The sequence below is a fragment of the Oryx dammah genome, unplaced genomic scaffold, assembly GCF_014754425.2.
Source record: "Oryx dammah isolate SB20612 unplaced genomic scaffold, SCBI_Odam_1.1 HiC_scaffold_8, whole genome shotgun sequence".
Taxonomy (NCBI): Eukaryota; Metazoa; Chordata; class Mammalia; order Artiodactyla; family Bovidae; genus Oryx; species Oryx dammah.
Window position 1 is genome coordinate 37,497,158 of NW_024070192.1, and position 19,801 is coordinate 37,516,958.

Sequence of the window (19,801 nt, forward strand, 5' to 3'; positions counted from 1 at the left end):
AAGGGCTGAGTCATTTCACAGCCCAAACATTTCCTCTGCAGTCACATAACACTCTGAGACGAGTGCTGTACCATCCTCTTCAGTACAGTCTGTCTTCCCTCTTTTAATCAAGTTATCCAAAAAAGGAAGTCTTGAACTTTCAAAATCTATAGTATATGTGAGCACTTCTGTGATCCTTGCTGATACTGAAATTTTTCAGATTCATGTCCCATAAATCCCCAGAAAATTATAGGAAACCCAACAAGTTCTGGGAATTTGTATGTGGAAAAAGCAGTTCCATCAAACCTGATCTCAGAGCTGTGTCAAAAATGCTTGCAGTATTGAGTCCTGACTCTTCAAGTTTGGCCTATTGAATGGTGTACCTGGAGACGGGCCCTTTGTAAACAAAGGGAAAGGCAGACCAAAAACTGGCTTGGTCAGCCATGTACTTTCATATAAAAATCATACCTCCACCCCGTTGAAAAGTATCAAAGACAAAAAAAAAAAAAAACCCTCACTTTTGAGAGTAAACCTCTACTGAGGCTCGCAGCGGTTTTCCCTCCCAGCGGAGAATACTTGTAGGACACTTAGCGGTCTCATGGACTTCCCTTGTGGCTCAGCTGGTAAAGAGTCCTCTTGAAATGCAGGAGACCTGGGTTCGATCCCTGGGTTGGGAAAATCCCCTGGAGTAGGAAAAGGCTACCCACTCCAGTACTCTGGCCTAGAGAATTCCATAGACTATATAGTCCATCGGGTCGCAAAGGGTCAGACACGACTGAGTGACTTTCACTTTCACTGATGATCTCATGGTCTTTCTGATAAAGTCCCTCCACAGCTCCTGTGACCCTCTCCAGCTTTGTCCTTGATGGTGACCAAGCAAGTGATGTTTCTACCATAGAAACTAGTAACTCTTCTCCTTATGTTTTGGCAGATGTGGGGCAGTTTCTGGCACGCATGAGAGTGATTTTGGAATCCCTTTTGTCACAGTATAGCGGGAAAACCATAGTAGAAAAATTATGTAACTCGGTGTTGTCGATGGCAGCTCGCCAGCTGGTAAGACAGAGCGGCAGCCGTTTGTAAGAGGTGGGAGAGGGGTTGGTCGTCTGCATCCCTGGCTGACCCTGAGGCGGACGCTGAGTGCTTCATTCATCTTCCTTCAGGTGATCTTTCTGCTGGACTTTTGCACACTGGACATTTCACACTGCACACTCTTGAGAGAGTTCAGTGCCCTGACAGAGCTGCTGAAGGAGCTCTGCAGTGACCCTGATGGAGGAGTGAACAAGGTACCTCGAGCTGGGCGTTTGAACGTGCCTTGTAGCCCCTCTCAAGAGCACCGTGCCCATGCGTCGTGACACATACCACTCAGTACAGGTCTACACAAATAAGCTGCCTCTAGAAGAGCTCCCTCTGTCTTACCAGTATTTTTTCAGTGTTTATCAACTTTATCAGTGTTCGTTTTGCCAACAAGGATAATTGCCAGTCTGAGTTGATTTGGCATGGTCAGCATTAGACAGGAGACACCGAGGAAGCCGTCCATAGATTACTTTCATCATTGTGTAGCACATGATGTTATATAAAAACCTTATAAATGATTAATCAGATTGAGATCCAGAAGGGAAAATCTGTTGTTGAAAGGCAAACTAGAGGGTTTGTTATTTAAAAGCATTTTCTTCCTTACTCAACCTGACAGGACTCAAAGTTTTTTCAGTGTCTTATTTGGATCTCACAACTCTGGGGAATTCAGAGGGCATATATTTAAAAGCCCATTTTAAAGAAAAAAAAAGCAAAAAGACTGAAAAAAGGAGGGAGAAGACAGGATAGGCTCAGGTTTGCCAACATCCCAAATAGGGAGGTCAAGTCTTTAAACCACTGGAAATTCACACTAGTACTGGTTTGTAAGAAATAGTTCTCACAGATAGTCATAATTAAAAAAATAAAAGCTAATCAGAGTTACTATAGTACAATAGAAACCCCATGTCTACTCTGTTGAATAAACGTATAGTGTGTCTTGGTTGATATGTATAGATGAGAACGTCAGGTGTAGTTTTAGCCCCTGTGGTGATTTGTGTGGGGGTGTCAAAGGCTGCCGTCGGGGGCGCTGATGCAGGACACAGCTTCCTGTGTGTGGATGGATGTAGAGTGACAAAAACCCTCCTCTCTTGACTCGTTTGTCTGCTTAGCTGGATGTCGAGACTTGGCAGCAGGAACGCCCTGTGGTATTACATACGTGGACCAAGGAGTCTGCCCACAACTATGAAAACAACTGCCATGAAGTGTCTGTCTTTGTCAGCCCAGGGGCAACCTATTTCGAGGTGGAATTTGATGAGCGATGTGAAACTGAAAAAAGGTACAGCTCATCTGCTCTTTTCTCCCCAAGCAGTAGTGGATCAAAAATGAGAGAAGGAAAGTGATAGAGGCTGTGCTTTCACAGGTATGATTATCTGGAATTTACTGACGCCAGAGGTGGGAAAACACGCTATGACACGAAAGTTGGCACTGACAAGTGGCCCAAGGTGAGTGGTGTTTCCAGAGACTCACGGGGGCCTGCTCCTGCAGCAGTCCTCCTGTTACCAGCCTCAGGGGATAGCAGAGAGAATGGTCCTTGAAGGGAAGCACTTATATTACACTTTTGTGAAAGGAAGTGTTCATATCAGAGTTCAGCACTTGTTTTGTGATTAATGTTTTTGGGGGGTACAGCCATGGCAATTTGTTTATGTTTCGTCTGTAGCTGCATTGGTATGGCGGAGGAGTGGTTGAGTCACCAAACAGAGACTTTATGACCCAGAAAGTCTAATAACTTGCTCTCTGGTTCTTCATAGGAACAATTTGCTGCCCCTGGTCTGTATCACATAGTCCAGAGTACATGGCGAATTGTTATCCTTAGTAAGAAGGGCCGATCGGTCCAGGAAGGTCCCAGCCATGGTGGTGAAAGCCAGGATTGCCTCATAGTTAGGGCCACGTGGTCTCTGGGGCTGGGAAGTTAAGTATTGCTTCACTGTCAGCAGTCTTGGTTGGCAGCAGAGGAGCAGGCAGGATGATCTCTGGCTGAGTAGGTGGTGGGCAGGTGGGCATCTGAGATTTAGGAAACCGACCAGCAGTTTTCAACTTTGCTTCTTCATAAGGTGCAGTGGTGAATTTTCTGTCTCATTACTCCGTTGTTCATTTCTCCTTTAGTACTTTCAGAGGGGATGATAAGACGTAATGGTGAGAATATAGGCCAGTTTTAACTTTAGGCTTTTTTGAGTCAAGAAGAACACACTTCTTCCTGAAATGCTGCCTTCTCTAATTGGTTTGACCACATGACTTTGTTTGTCTCTAGAAAGTGACCTTTAAGGCTGGTCCCCGGCTGCAGTTTCTCTTCCACTCCGACAGCAGCAACAATGAGTGGGGCTACAAATTCACCGTCACCGCCTACGGCCTGCCTGATGTCGCTGTGTCTTGGGGGCTGGATTTACAGCTCCTGGTGTCCCGGCTGATGGGACGCCTTGCTTCCCAGTGCATGGCACTCAAGTCTGTTCACCGTAAGTCCTCGAACTGTCCCTTCTCTCCTTGCTACAGCCACACTGAAGAGCAAAGTGGTACCCCCATCCTGTAAGTTGTTTCCACGTGGTGGCAGAGCAAAGGGATTGATAAAATTCCCTTTCAGTTTCCTTGCTGCTAATTTCCTTGCTGCTGCTGCTGCTAAGTCGCTTCAGTCGTGCCCGACTCTGTGCGACCCCATAGACAGCAGCCCACCAGGCTCCGCCATCCCTGGGATTCTCCAGGCAAGAACACTGGAGTGGGTTGCCATTTCCTTCCCCAACACATGAAAGTGGAAAGTGAAAGTGAAGTCGCTCAGTCGTGTTCCGACTCTTCGCGACCCCATGGACTGCAGCCCACCAGGCTCCTCTGTCCATGGGATTTTCCAGGCAAGAGTACTAGAGTGGGGTGCCATTGCCTTCTCCGTCAGTTTCCTTGAAAGCCAACCAAAGTAAAATGTCCCCTTGACACAGCTTCGTCTAGTTGCTTGGCTCAGACACTGGGGCACATCACCAGGACCACAGTGGTTTCCCTGTCTATGGAGGACAAGTCAGGGAGGGGGCTGGTTTTGGCAGCACTGTCCTCATTTTTTTTTGTTGAGATACCCTCCAACAAGAAGGTAGAAATTCAGAATAAGTTAATTGTATATTCTCTGATTATGTGACTGTTTATGTGAACATGTGTAAATATGTGAACATGGATTTTACCTTAAAGTGATTTCTTCAACTTATGTGTTAAATTCATCCAAGAATGAATGAAACAAATAGAATGAAGCTTTCTAGTGTAATCTTTTTCCTGTATCATTTCTTGACTTTTTCTCCATTTTAAAGTAAAATGTCATGGAAAAAATTGCATAATGGAAAAAGGCTAAGGGGAAAAGGCATTTTTAATCCTAATACCCAGACATAGCTATTATTAACATTTTAATCTATTTCTACCTAGTCTTTTTTTCTTTGTTTATTCATAAACACATATATGGTGGGTATTTTTCTATTACTATTATTCTTTTTAGAAGCTTGAAAGTGAAAGTGAAGTTGCTCAGTCATGCTCTTTGCGACCCCTTGGACTATGCAGTCCATGGAATTCTCCAGGGCAGAATACTAGAGTGGGGAGCCTTTACCTTCTCCCGGGGAATCTTCCGAACCCGGGTATCCTGCATTGCAGATGGAATCTTTACCAGCTGAGCCACAGGGGAAACCCAAGAATAGTGGCGTGGGTAGCCTATCCCTTCTCCAGTGGATCTTCCCAACCCAGGAATCAGACTGGGATCTCCTGCATTGCAGGCAGATTCTTTACCAACTGAGCTATCAGGGAAGCCCTTTTACAAGTTTAAGTTTACAACTATGAACACGGCATTTCTGAGAGGTCTCCTGTTGTACCCAAGAGATGGTTCTCATTCTGTTTTCGGTTTGCTTCATGGCTTAGTTATTTCAGAGGGATCTGTACCTGAACCTGTCATACAGAATGGCAGCATTTTGGGACTGCCTGATGGTTTCAGTTCACCAGGGTATGTGTTTATGAAGGATCACAGTTAGGTTCTGCTACATATGGGTAATTCCCTGCAAGTCTTAATAGCCAGGTTTTTTTTTGTTTGTTTGTTTTTTAAGCCTTTCCTTCATCAGTTCAAAGATTCTCAGTATATTAAGGGAAAAATAGAACTCTCATAAGCCTTCTTCTTTTCTTTGCAGAGTTAGGCAGTAACATGGCAGTACCTCAGGCAAAAATGGCATTAGTCCTAAACTCCCCCTTGTGGAAACCTGTCTTCAGGCACCAAATACATCCAGAGTTGGGATTAGAAGCAAGCTGGCCCACTCACCCACCCCAGGATATTAAGGAGGTATTTACTTTTCGCTTATCTTTGTATTTGGAATGATAAATGTTTACTAATGTTTGTTACTTTAAATTATAAACATTTGTGTATGTATCTTATCACCCCCCACGAAGCTATTAGCTCCTCGAGGGCAGAAACTATCCCTTGTTCATTTGGGGTCCTCACAGGGGCCAGGGTAACGGGTGTTCAGAACTATCAACTGACAGACTCTGCTGTGGTAATATAGTAGGTGCTCAGTAAATCTCTTTTGATGGCCTTATTTAAATGAGTTTATTTCCTGTGCCTGCTGAGTCACACTTAAGAACAGATGGTGCATGCTATGCTTGTTTGTTCTCCATGGGACAGTAGCACATTATTTAGGCTCATAATAATATAAACTAAACAAGCTTGCCCACTATGTCTTTTTCATCTCTCTGTCCCCCTCTCTCAGTTCTACTACTTTTCTCCCTTCTTCCCACTTTCCCCCACCCCAATTCTTCAGTAATTAGTGGCTGGATCCAGGGACTCTTCTTAACTTCTCTGCTCCTTCAGACCCTTTCTTCTTGTATTCCATGGCAGTCCACTGTCTTCTCTTACATGTCTCTACTCCCCCAGCCTCCTTTATTGACCTCTCTTTTTCCTTCTTCTATAAAAAATGGGCTTCATTCAGGCTTTCTCTGCTTTCCTGCAACCCACCAAGATGTTATCCTGTCTCCTCTCTTCTGTCGCCACATCTGTGTGGGAAAAACCTAAATAATGAGTTTCCAGCCTTGGTTCTTCTCCCAGGCTCCAGTCACATATGCCTGTCTTCCTATTAGGTATTTCCATTTCAGTTTTCTGACTCCCTTTAACTCAGACGTGTAAAACCAGGATGTCTCCCCGGACTGTTTGCTCCTGTTACTGTCATTATTGTTCTCCCAGGCATAAGCCGCTGCGACCTAGCATCACCTTTATCCCCACCTTGTTCTCCCCTTTCCTTCCAGTCAGCTGCAAGCCCTGTGGATTCTTCCTTGAGATCTCTTTCTGTCTCCTCTGTCTCCATCTTTATCCAGGCCCTCATCTCGCACTTGCATTGTTACATTGGTACCTACCAAGTTTGTTTTTTTTTTTTTTAAATCACTGCATTATCTTGTCATTCCACTGCCAAGCACCATTAATGGCTCCCCGTTGCCCACAGGGTGAAGTCTAAACTCCTCAGTGTGACAGTCAAGGCTCTCTACAGTCTCCTTTCACCTTACCTATCTGACTCTAGTTCCCACCACTCCCCAGCTGAGACTTCAGGCCAGGTCAGTCTCCCCACTGGCTCTTAACTTCTGCTAACGGTTGTGTTCCTCAGGGCCAAACCTGCCCAGTCTTCAGGGTCCAGACCAAAGCCCATCCCCTCCAGAAGGCTTTTCTTAATTACTTTAACCTGCCAGGAGCTCTCTCCTGTGAATTCTCAGCATTGGTATCCCTTCTAGGCATTCGGCACTCGATAATCTCTATGCTTTATGGTAGTGGTAGTTTAAATGCTTTTAACGTTTTATTTATGTTTACTTTTTTTTTTTAATAACCCGTGTGTCTGTCTGGTCTCCCCCAAGTAGACTGAAACTTCCTGAGAGTATGCACTGTGTTTTATACTTCTGCTTTGGCCTAGTAGTTGTTCAGTAAACTTAGTTTTTTTTAAATGAATATGTTAAACATGATGGTTTTTCTTGTTTTGTTGTTCCCAGGTTAAGAACATCCCTGATGATCCCTGCCATCAATTTCTTCTTGACTTTGCACAGTCAGATCCTGCCCAGAACTTCTGTGGGCCATATTCAGAACTTTTCAAAGGATTCATACAGGCATGTAGAAAACAGGCCCCAAAGACAGATATAGTTGCTGGTTCCACTATTGATCAAGCTGTGAACGCCACCTTTGCTGCTCTGGTGTATCGCACTCCAGACTTATATGAGAAGCTGCAAAAATATGGTAACTTATACTACAGGGAATATTTTTGATCTGAAGGCCAATTGCTAAGTTTTAAGAAAGCGTTTCTTAAGTGAAAGTTTTAAAATACTTTGGAACATAAACATCCTTCTACAACTATAGACTTCATCTTGTCACTCCTACTGTGCCAATCAAGAGATTCGTGACCAATTTATAGTCAGCAGATTGCAATATATAGCAAGTAGCCTTGGGTTTCCTCATCAACAGGTAATTTATCTTTATCCGGAATTCTCATGGAAGACTGCTGAGAAGTTTAATGGAAAGAAAACTTAACTTGGGTTGTAGTTCCAGCTCACAAACTAGAAGTTGTACAGCCTCAGATTAATCAGATAACCCTTCTGCACCCGAGTATCCTTATCTGTAAAGTTTAGAGTTGATAAGCTCTAACATGTTAAGAAATTCCAGTCAAAACCAAAGATGTTTTGATAATTGAATGTGTACTAACCAAGGAGGGATAATGCAGGTATTAACTCTTATCTTTAGACTTGCGGCTTCTTGGTAGCATAGTCCCTGCTCAGCTTCCTTTGTCAGTAGCATGCTCCTTGCCATTTCTTTCCCTCACATCCCCTAGGCATACCATCTCTGTGTATTTACAATAAGTATAGACTAGAGCCTTAACAGGAACCACAAAGAGGGAGGGTCTCTCCCTACTCATAATCTTTCAGGGGAAAAGCATTTCAAACCCAGTGTAAAGACAGGGTATGGCTGTCCCAAGCACTTCGGCAGGATGTCTGTTCTTTCCATGGTGCCAATGAAATTAGCAGAAACAAATGCTTCCTTCCTTAGAGTAAGTAGTTAATTGATTATTGTTCTAATTATTATTATTACTACTAAGGATATTATTAGCACTGCTACCTTTATTGCTTAGTTCTTTGTGTCTCACATTGCAGAGTTTATTTCCTGAGGTCTAAAACATCTCAATTACTTGCTCAAACCTTAATATTTCCTTTAAGAAGCTGCTCAAATAAATAAAATTATACTGAAGCATGAGTGACTTAAGGAAACAGCTGTCACACAGAAGAGTGTTATCTCTGCTATGGGATGGGGGTGAACTGACATCATCATGGTTTGGGGAAAAAAAAAATTCAGTGTATGTTCTCATAATCAAATTGTAGTAAGAGAACTTGACAATCTTTGTTACCTGTGCAAGCTGTCAGTGGAAGGATAAAAGCCTTGTGAGTAAAAAACTGAGATACAGAAGGTTTTCGGCTGGGGGAGAGGTCCCCCAGCTCTTTTTCCAATCATGTTCATACCTGTCTGCTGTTGAAATACACACAATCAAGTGTGGGAACAAGAACTACTTCACTGTGTACAAGTTGTTTCTAGAATACCTGCCACTGTTGCTTTGAAGGAGGCACACTTGGTCCCAGTCCTTTCTGTCCCTGCCTCCAAGGGACTATTTGTGGATTCTTCAAGACTGATCTACTTTGAGAGTAGTCCTTGTCTCACTAACTTGCTTATCTTTGTCAGAAAATTGTCACCTTTTTGGGCTAGAAATGTATGGGAATTTTCCAACTAGACTGTAAGCTGTTTGAGGGCAGGGGCCATGTTTGTTTTTCTCAGCATCGCTTTCCCAGTACCTGATGTAGAGCCTGGCACATTCTAGGTATTCAGAAAATTCATTGCATCAACGTTGGGTCAACAGAGAGTGTCACCCTGTTCTCGTATAGTATCCTTTGCTATTTATTTGTTTTAATATTTATTTATTTGGCTGTGCCAGGTCTTAGTTGCAGCATGCAGGATTCAGTTGCAACATATGAACTCTTAGTTGTGGCATGTGGAATCTAGTTCCCCAACCAGGGCTCGAACCTGGGCTCCCTGCATTGGGAGTGTGGAGTCTTAGCCACTGGACCACTAGGGAAGTCCCTCCTTTGCTTTTAAGATGAAGAGAAGGGACAGGCTTCATAGGATTTATTACCCAAAAAAAAAAAAGTAAAAAAATTTTTTAATTATAAAAATAATACCTATTCATGTAGAAACTTACAAAGTACAGAAAAGCTTTAAGTAATTATCGACTGTAATTTCACCACTTCAAGAACATTTTTCTTTGGTCATTTTTCTGTGGCTTTTTAGTTATATGTATATATACGTGTATGCACATACCATGTTTTTATATATATGCTCTGTATATTTTACTTTATTTCTGAAATTGTTTGTTTATTTTATTCTGTCTGCACTGGATCTTCATTGCTTCATGCAGGCTTTCTCTAGTTGTGGCGGTCAGGGGCTACTCTTAGTTGTGGTGCAAGGGTTTCTCATTGCAGTGGCTTTTCTTTCTGGGGAACCACAGGTTCTAGGGCTCATGGCCTTCAGTAGCCGCAACACGTGGGCTCAGTAGTTGTGGATTACAGGCTCTGGAGCATGGGCTCAGGCTTGGTTGCTCCACACCATGTGGAATCTTCCCAGACCAGGGATCAAACCCATGTCCCCTCAGTTGGCAGACAGATTCTTAGCCACCGCACCACCAGGGAAGTCCTGTATACTCTTTTTAAATAATATAATTTTGTATATACTGTTTCATAACCGACCTTTTTCACTTAATATATACCCTGAATTTTTTTCATGTTAATAATTATTTCTTACTTTTAATAATTTTCATTTTGCTTTTACTATTTTTTATATTTTACCTTAATAGTATATCCATTTCAGATGCTGTTCATTTGAAAAAAAGTTAGTTTGAATTAACATAGAGAACCCATTACAGGTGTTTGTAGTTTACTGATGGTTTTTTCCCCCCAGTCCTCTCTTATCACAATGTGCAAGTGTCAGGGGAAGAGGTTTCCTGTGCAGAGACTGGGAAGTGACTTTGGGCTTAATGTTGCAGTAGTGAATTGTGTTAATTGAATGTAACCTCTCCTTTCCCCAGTAAACAGCGGGGGCAAGACAGCCTTGAGTGAGGAGTTTGCACAGGTGTATTCCTTGGCTGATGGAATTCGAATATGGATGGTAAGATGTTCTTTTGTGATTTTTATATATTTTGAGTTTTTCTACCGTATCTTTGAATTAAGGTAAGTAGCTCTCTTCTCAAGAATATAACTTTAGGAATGTTTTTCAGAACTAAAGTTCAGTGATGCAAATGGATAAATGAAAAAAATAATTTAGGACCCTTGAAGTCATAATTTGGTGAAGTTAGATTGTCAGAGTACACAAGAGTCAGTTGAGCCCTCCTTACTTGTCTTCTTCTATAACCCAAAGGCTGCTTGGTGGAACCTAACCTGGTAGATGAGGAGAAAAAGCATTGCGTTAGATTCTGGGAAACCAGTGATGGTTTTAGGCAGAGAGGAGGGCTTTCTCAAAGGAGAGGGCCTTCTGCATTTTGGAATAGTGATTCTGCAGCATTCTTTGTGACAGCAATAAACTTGAGAGAGCAAGACAGCCATTCGTAGGGGATATTATATTACCATACTGTACTATATTACAGTGAAAGTAAATGAAGCAGAGCTTTCTTTAGCAACAGGGATGGTGCTCACACGTGTGATGATGAGCAAAACACAGCAAGCTGTAGAAGGCATAGGTAGGGTATTCCTCAAATAAAACTTAAACATAAGCCAGATCTCTCTGTCATGTACATAAATACAATTTCTTAGGTGTGGAGATGAGTAGGTAGTATTATTTATATATATTTACAACCATCTTAAATATTGTATAATAGTTGAGAAAGCAATCTTAAAATGAGTAGAGGGTGGATAATAAGAGGGGACTTCCCTGGTAGTCCAGCGGGTTAGACTCTGTGCTTCCATTGCAAGGGGCATGGGTTCAATCCCTGGTTGGGGGACTAGGGTCTCACATGCTGTGAGGCCAAGAAATAAAAAAAGAAAAGAAAAAGCTTGAATGCAGGAGACTTGTTGTGATAATTAAATGAGGATGGCTTCTGCTACTTGGGAGGTAAGATAATTAGACTGTGTGATTGACAGGTATGGTGAAAAGGCAGATAGAATTTAGGACTGTTCTCGTTTCCTGGTGGGGGTGACTTGGTGAGTGGGAAAAGTATTAACCAGAGTAGGAAGAATGGTCTTGCATCTGGGAGTGGGGAGCTAAGTTCAGTTTGGGACATGTTAAGTATGAGGACACCTAGGTTATCTAAGATATCTAGCTGGAGAATTTAATAAATATGAAAGAATATACATGTCAAGGCAGAGGTAAGAATGAGTTCAAATCATTGGTAATAGTTTTTAAAAAATATATTTGCATTTTTCTAGGAACAGACAGCCTTGGACAAAGTCGCCGATGATGAGAACATAGTTGGTGCTCAGTGTAGACTAGGTAGATAGGTGGAGACCTGGATGAACAGGATCTCTCAAAAGAAACTTAAAGATATCATCATCAGAATGGTGGGAAGAGAATCAGTGTACTGACAGTGTATTGACAGAGAAACCAAGGCAGGTGTTCAGTCGTTCAGTCATGTCCAACTCTTTGCGATCCCATGGACTGCAGCCTGCTAGGCTTCCCTGTCCTTAACTCTCTCACGGATTTTGCTCAAACTCATGTCCAGTGATGTCATCCAACCATCTTATCCTCTGTCGCCCCCTTCTCCTCCCGCAGTTAAAGAAAGTGTGTCTGATAAAGTCAACTCCCACAGACAGCCGAAGTGAAAAGGGTTTGGCAGTTGGGACAAAGCATATCGTAGACTATGTTCCTGGTTCAGCACAGGACAGACTGCCAGTGACTGGACAGGATGCCAGCCTTCTCTCTTAAGACCCTGGTCTCCAGACATCATTGGTCTTCTGCCTGGGCTGTCAGCACCATGGCCCACACTGTGACCATTGCCTGTGCTGGTACTAGAAGCACCATTCTTTGCCCAGCAGTCTTAGCATCACTTAGAGGCAGCCTCACCTTCAGAGCAGGATAGAGATCAAGTTTTAGTTCAACCTCTGCTGCAAACTGGATGTGTGGTTTTTGGCCACACCACACAGCTTGTGGGATCTTAGTTTCCCAACCAGGGATTGAACCCATGCCACTTACAGTGGAAGACCTCACTTCTTTATTAGTAGGTTAGCTTTAGGTAAGGGCCCCTCCATCTCCAGCGTTCTAGAATTTTTTTTAAAGAATAGGATCATGGTTACAAATCCCTCCCATATAACACATAGTTGAAAAGGAGGTAGTTTTGCAGATAGACCTTTAAGCAGCTTCAAATTCTGGATTATTTCTAGGACATATGAAAGCAGTTCGGTCCTGTGTCCTCACCATAGGGCTATAAAGTTCTCTGGGATCTCAACACTGTGTGATTTTGAAGTGTTAATAGTTTGCTGTGGCTGCTCTTCCTGCCCTGTCTGGACAACATAACAATGTGGCTCAAACCCTCCCCCAGTTAGAGATGAAGCAGAAGTCCCTGATGAACCTGGGGAGTGAGGCAGAAGATCAGCGCGGGCCAGAAGCTGCTGAGGCGAACCCCGAGAGCCTGGGTGAGTGCCGGCTCCAGCTGTTGTCTATCTCTGGGCCTTCCGTTCCCATTTCGTAGGAAACCAGCAACCCATCTTCTGGGTTAGTTTAGTTGAAGCTGTGTTTACCTAGAGAAGGTAACACAGGCACTAAAGGTCTTTTCCAAGAACATGTCACAAATAGGGAAGAGCCAGTTGTTAATTGTTCATTGTGTGTGTGCATTAGTTGCTCAGTTGTGTCCAACTCTTTTCGACCCCATGGACTGTAGCCCACTGGACTCCTCTGTCCATGGCATTCTCCAGGTGAGAATACTGGAGTGGGTCGCCATTCTCTTCTCTAGGGGGTCTTCCCAACCCAGGGATCGAACTGGGGGCTCCTTCATTGCAGGCAGATTCCTTACCATCTGAGCCACCAGGAAAGCCCAGTTGTTCCTTAGTGTGATCCACATGGAGCCTTTTTAAAAAGACCTCTCTTAGGAGGCACCAAGTGCTTTTTGAGCTACAGCTCATTATGTTTTTCAAAAAGTGTGCGTTTCTTGGTAATGTTATTGCTTAAAACTCTTTTTAGTGAAATACATTGAAGATTTTGCAGAGGAAATAACGTGATGCCTGGGATCTGCGTAGAAATAACCCAGGGGGTTGTGGCGGGTCAGGGGGATGGGGGTAGTGGTATTAGGAAAGACTGTCCTTGAATTGATAGCTGTTAAATCTGGGTGAGGGGTACATGGAGGACTCCTTATACTATTCTCTCTATATTATATTAATATGTGTGAAAATATACACAATAAAACTTTAAGTGTGCTGATAGTGTTAGATTTTGACGTGTATAATGAGAGAAAATATGATTCTCTTCTCTTGGTAGACATGTACATCCCTGTATTATTGGAGGTATTTCCTGTCCTAAATTGTAGACTTTAAGTAGATTATTTTCAGTTCCAAAGTAGGCAACAAGTTTCATTTGGACTTTATTTTTCATTCTCCTTATTGCTTTTTTCAATCAGCGAAAGAGTGTTATCAGAAGAGTCTTCTACTATTGACATTTTTGCCCACGGGTGGAGGTTCAAAAGAAAGCTGTGACAAGTCGGTGGCCATGGATTTCACAGATCACCTGCAGCCACTGGACAAGCACCAGAGAACAAGCTCTGTGGTGGAAGAGCATTTCCAAGCCTCGGCGTCGCCCACCGAAGCAGCGCCCCCTACTGCGGGAGACCGGAGCCCCGGCCCGGACGTGCAGCCCACGCTGCCCCCCAGCAGTGGCCCTCCTGCCTTGGAAGTGTCCCCCGTCCCAGCAGAGGAACCCTCGTCACCTTCCACTCCCACCCGGCGGCCTCCCTTCACCCGGGGGCGACTCCGGCTGCTCTCCTTCCGCTCGATGGAGGAGGCCAGACCGGCGCCCACTGTGAAAGAGAAGTACCCGGTGCTGAAGGACCTCATGGACTTCATTAAAGATCAGTCACTCTCCCACGAGAGGTGAGCGCCTTCTCTTTTCACCTGCAGGTGTCCAGTCTCATCACAGACTCGAGGTTCATGTTATTCATAAAAATGAGCAAATACTAACTACTTGGAGGACAGACCAAGATTTGTCTTAGAATCTTCAAGAAAAAAGCTTTTTTTAAAAAAAAAAATAAGTATTTTTTTCACTTGAGATTTGTACATTATGCTATATGTAAATTGTATCTTAGTAAGGTACTATTTGGATTAAAAAAAAGAAACATTTGGTAGCTGCCAAAATAAATCTGTCTTATTTTAACCCTGGGAGAAATTTTGGATTTGATGTTTTCTGACAACATTACTTGTCAGTGAGCCTACACCTCTGGAAGTGTTGCATGTTTTAATTTCCTGTCTGAAGTTAGTCCTGTTTAGCACAAAGGCAAAGTTCCTTTTTAATTAATTAATTGTTTAACGTGAGTCATTGGGCTTCCAAACAGTGAGGTGATATGTAATGTTGCTGAGTAATGACTAAAAGTATCAAACAAGATACCTCACAATAGTATTTCCTTTTTACTACTATGGCCTCAGAACTCTGGGCGGGGGTCTGTTTTCTTTCTGCCCCAGCTTGCGAGTGTTCTGGGTGTTCCTGACTTGAGTTCTGTCTCCAGTGTTGTAAAGGTTCTCTCCTTGAGGAAGGCCCAAGCCTGGAGCATCCTTGAGGTGCTGAGGATCATCCAGTGTTGTACCGAGTCCCTTGGGCAGCCTCACTGCTTCCACCCACCTTACATCCTTTTCCTGTTGGAACTCCTCACCTGCCAGAAAGAGTTTACCAAGTAAGTCCAAAGTATGAGGGACCAAACCCATGTCTCCTGCTTTGGCAGGCAGGTTCTTTACCACTGAGTCACCTGGAAAGCCTTGAACTGCTTCTTTCACACCCAAGTAAATATGTCAAGAAAATGGAGATAAGAGGAGAGGATTACATTTGTAAAGAATACTTCATATAGTACCAGGCACTCTGGTAGTGGTGGGAAGGGTGGTTTTTATATTAATAAGGAAAGATTAATAATAGTCATCTCCATACTCCTGGTGGGTGGCCTTCTTGACACAAGCAGATGAGTCATTGCTGTTTTGTCTGCTTACTTTCTGCAGTTGTTATATTTACTTAAGTTTCTCCACCACCTCGTTAGCTTGCTTCTTCTTTGCTCTTTTCATGTAAGGAATAATGATTATTAAGTAAATGTTTTGGCCATTAAGTGACTGGTCATGTCTTCTGTTTCTAGTTATTTTGGACACCTGGAAGGCTGTGGTGCAGATCTACACAAAGAAATTCGAGACACTTACTATCAGTTTGTTCTATTTTTGGTCAAAGCAGTCAAAGGATTCAATAGCAAAAATGACAGGTATGAGAGAGTTTAATGTGATTTCTAGAGAAAAATCATTCCCGTTTTTTCTGACTTTTAAAGAAATGCATGTCTAATGTTAAAAATACAGAAAAGCACAAAGAGTAAAATAAAAATAACCCCTAATCTTGCCATCTAGAGCTAGTTGCTAATGTTAACTTATCAGTATATTTTCTCCTAGCCTTTTTTCTCTATGGTATATACAGTTTTTTAAAGCAGATGGGTCTTGGTTCATCTAAGAATCTGTAACCCATTATCTCAGTTTTAAAAACTTGAAAGCCATCCCCGAGTCTCCTCCATAGTAAGTGGTGTAGACATAAACCTTAAATCAAATGGCTCTTCTCTACGCCTGAGCGGCATGACCTGGGCTCGTTGTGGCTGGCCCTGATCTTGTTATTGATCAGAGCTGAGCTGTGTTACTCAGTCCTTTCCTGTAAAATGTCTCCCATGGTAGTCCTGGCAGGGTGGAAACCTTGCTACTTGATGCTTTCAGAACTCTTTTGCTTCAGATGCTCTTTGAAGAGGGTTTGTATGGAGTCTGAGAAATTTGGAAAAATATCATAAGGAACCCAAACCAGCAGTCTGGTTCCCTTCGGCTTTCCACTGACAGACATACCCCATCTCTGACTCCCACTGTCTCTGTCATCCCCGTGGGTGATGGGTAGCTTTGGTAACTCTCACCTTCACGGCCTCTTCAGGTCCTTGCTGCCTGCCCTGTCCTGCATCCAGACGGCCCTGCTGCACCTTTTGGACATGGGCTGGGAACCCAGTGATCTCACCTTCTTTGTTGACATTCAGTTACCAGATCTCCTCATGAAAATGTCGCAGGAAAACATAAGTGCCCATGACAGTGTGATCAGGTAAGGACACAATCTGCAGTCTGCAGTCTCTTCAGGCGCTCGTGGAGGTCAGGGGTCGTAGCGATAGCACAGGGGTTAGAGCTCGGGCCTAGAGCTAGGCTCTCTGAGGGGTATCCTGGCATTGCCACACCCTCACTGGATGGCCTCGGACAACTGTTTAAACTCCTTTGTACCTCAGTTTCCTCATCTTTAGAACTGGAGGTAATCACAGTATCTACCTTATAGGATTTCTGTGAAGAATGAAAGAGTTCTCCTCAGTGTTCAGCATGGTGTCTGGGGCATGGTGGTGTATATAAGTTGGTAGCAGTGGTGCTGTGAACTCAGCATGAGGAACCTCCTTGTTGGTGGAGATCCTCATAGAGCTTGTTGAATTGAAGAATCCATTGCTGTAGTTTTTTGTTCTGTGTGTGTGATTTCCAGCCACTATAACCTCTTGTACATTGTAAGAACTTAAGGTATAAGGGGAAAAAATAGTAACAAAGGTTTTTTGTTTGTTTTTCCTTTCCACTTTTATATTATTATTATTTTTAAAAATATTTATTTGACTGTCACACGGGATCTCCTTTGAAGCAGGCAGGATCTGTCGTCGTGGCGTACGGGCTTCTCTGGTTTCAGCTTGGGTTTAGTTGCCCTGTGGGTTGTGGGATCTCAGTTTTGCAACCAGGGATCAAACCTGCATCCCCTGCTTTGGAAGGCAAATTCTTAACCACTGGACCCCCAGGGAAGTTCCTCCTTTCCACATCTAATGAATGTCTTTCCACCTTACTCAAGTCCACTTACACATTAATCACACATGTCTGTAGAAAGAGGAGAAAGGGGAAAGAAGAGCAAGAGGAGAGAATTAGGAAATGAACGATCTGAGTCAACACCTATTTTCCCTCTCTCAGAAGCAGGAAAAAGGAGATAGAGTATAAGTGATCTCCTCATTTACCAAACCTCAGCCATTGCCGTGCTTCCAGAGGGCGCTCTTGGCAGAGGGAGGGCACCCACAATAGGAGGAAGGGGTGGGTGGTGAGCTTTAAGCTATCAGTCTGCTCCTTGTTTCAAGCTTCACCTGCCGCTCCATGAGCCAGTCCTTGAGAGCAGGGACTGCACCTTCCCCACCAGTTCCCACAGCCCCTGGCCCAAAGCTCAGTGTGAGTAGCCCCGAAATCAGTTAGTTGGAACATGTCAACAAATGGATGTGTCTCTGTCAGTTGGTAGATGCTTTGCATTTGCTGTCAAGCAAATGCTTTTGTATTTAAAATTCCAGTTGCTGAAACAAGCTATTGACTGAAATTATGAAAATCTATACTTTTGCATCTAAGAGGAATCCCTGAGATTATTTGTTAAACATGAGGAAACTGAGGACCAGGGCTGAGTGCCATGTCCAGATCTTATAGCAGCCCGCGCGAGAGCCGAGACCCTGGGGTCTCCTAACTCCCTTCTCATGCTGCTGCCACTCGGGTGTGCTGAGCATGTCCAGTTCAGACCAGTTTTTTGGTGCCTGGCACATCATAGGTTCACCACAAATGGTTGTTGAGTGGGTTTTTGCCTTGAAGGTACAACCTTTCAAGCTCCAATTCCTCACCCATTGTAGTAGGCTCTGGAAGGGCCTCCTCCCTTTTTTATTGGTATGTATCTGTCAAACATTTGGCAAACCCTGGAGCTTTGAAAAACAGATTGCCCTCTTGCCCTCAGAAGTCTCTAGGAGTCTTGGGTACTAGACCAGTAGGACAGAGTCTGCTAACTTGCACTTGCCTTGATTTTTGGCAGAGGCATGCTTTTCTCTGTTTATGTCCTTTTTTCAGCCAATGGAGTGAAGAAGATGAGCTTGCTGATGCCAAGCAGAATTCAGAATGGATGGATGAGTGTCAGGATGGCATGTTTGAGGCCTGGTATGAAAAAATAGCCCAGGAAGATCCAGAGAAGCAGAGGAAAGTAAGATCTCTCAACGAGGGTAATCTGAAGTGATTTGCTGGGAGTTTGGAGATGAAAGTCTGCATTGGGGCGTGCCAGCAGGCTCTCTCCTGAGAGGGCTGCATGGGGCAGTCAGTACCATAGTGAGTGGCTGTCACTGAGCCTGGTCTTTTAACCGAAAGGTCCTAAATCCTGGCTTGGCCACATCAGGCAGTGGCTCCCTCGCCTAGAACTAGATTCACAGGAAATTGGCTCAGGAGGCTGAGGTAAAATAATTAGGTGCCAGTTTATAATTTACAGTGAGAAACAGAATTGCTGAGGGCCCTGGACTCTGGTGTCCTTGGTACATACTTTTCCTGTAGGCAGGCAACACAGGAAGGCACGTTTCAGTCAGAAGGTCGCCTGGTGAGCATGGAAGCCGCATATGTGCACAGAATCAACTACCTGATTCCCACACGTCATCAGGCTCAGCCAGCCTGCCACGTCTATCTCCACATTGGGGTTTTATCTGTCACTACCACACTACTCCAGGTGTCTGCTGCCTCAGATACATGCATTTTCTTAGCTTATGTGCCTACTGTGTGCCAGTTACCTAGCTCATGTAGCTTCTCTGTGGTGCTCGGATCGAACACACCACCTTGGCCTTTGTGATTTTTCTCTCTTGTATGTTAACACCTTATTGGGAGCCTTTCTCTAGTCCTAAGGTGGCTTGGCATATTTGCTATATTCTGCTGCTATATGCTGACTCGGTGATTTATGTCCCTTATTTCCAGGCCGTAAAGATAAACTGTCCTGTAGGGACCTTGTAATAAAACTGCTCATGACACGGGGCCCTTAGTCTTTCCCCAGAAAATTTTTCTCCTGAAGTGCCAGCAAACAGTGCTTCTCTTGCAGTGTTTGCTGTATCTGAACCCGACTCTTGTCCAGCCAAGTACCCAAGCCAGAAATCTGGATGTTGTTCTTGACCCTTGGCGTTCGCTGGCCCGCATAACCAGCCAGCCCCCAAGGTTCCTCACCTGTGCCTCCTAATACTGCTCAGATCTGCCCCCCTTTCGCTGTCTTACTTTCTGCCCAGTGCTGCCCTTATCAGCAGTCAGGGGGTTGCTCTAACAGCCGCTGTCAGGGTCAGTCTCCGTGGCTCCAGGCTTGCCCACTCTGATCCGTTCTCACTCAGTGACCAGAGGAGCTTCCAGAATGCTCAGATCTGATCATGCTACTCATCCATCCCAGCCTCTTGCAGTTTAACCTTTCTAACTGTATCCGATTAGCCCAGCTCCATAGTGTGCTCTACATTTGGAATTATTTCCAAGTGCACAAGCCCCCGGCTTGATCCTTTTGTGGTCTCCCATGGAACTTCTTATTGCTTTTATCCCACATGCTCATCACCTTCATCTCCACCCAGCTGATGCCTGTTTGCCCCTCAGGTCTCACCTGAGTAATTCTTTTTGAGAAACCTCCACGTGCTCTCTCAGCCTCCTGAATTTGGCTGTCCATACATCATACTGTATGCTGTCACCTGTTTGAGGGAATTCCCAGCTAGACACTGAGCTCCTT

General features: G+C 44.0%; 1 protein-coding gene across 1 annotated transcript in view; it reads left to right on the forward strand.

The window, feature by feature from the left end:
• ZZEF1 (zinc finger ZZ-type and EF-hand domain containing 1) overlaps positions 1–19,801 on the forward strand; it is a 94,877-nt gene that overhangs the window by 42,766 nt on the left and 32,310 nt on the right. The window contains exons 20-33 of the mRNA XM_040243714.1: positions 911–1,032; positions 1,140–1,262; positions 2,160–2,326; positions 2,411–2,492; positions 3,299–3,500; positions 5,187–5,335; positions 7,021–7,261; positions 10,146–10,225; positions 12,588–12,681; positions 13,659–14,127; positions 14,757–14,921; positions 15,369–15,488; positions 16,187–16,348; positions 18,139–18,268. Coding sequence (XP_040099648.1) covers positions 911–1,032; positions 1,140–1,262; positions 2,160–2,326; positions 2,411–2,492; positions 3,299–3,500; positions 5,187–5,335; positions 7,021–7,261; positions 10,146–10,225; positions 12,588–12,681; positions 13,659–14,127; positions 14,757–14,921; positions 15,369–15,488; positions 16,187–16,348; positions 18,139–18,268 — 2,306 coding nt within the window. The remainder of the gene's footprint in view (positions 1–910; positions 1,033–1,139; positions 1,263–2,159; positions 2,327–2,410; positions 2,493–3,298; positions 3,501–5,186; positions 5,336–7,020; positions 7,262–10,145; positions 10,226–12,587; positions 12,682–13,658; positions 14,128–14,756; positions 14,922–15,368; positions 15,489–16,186; positions 16,349–18,138; positions 18,269–19,801) is intronic.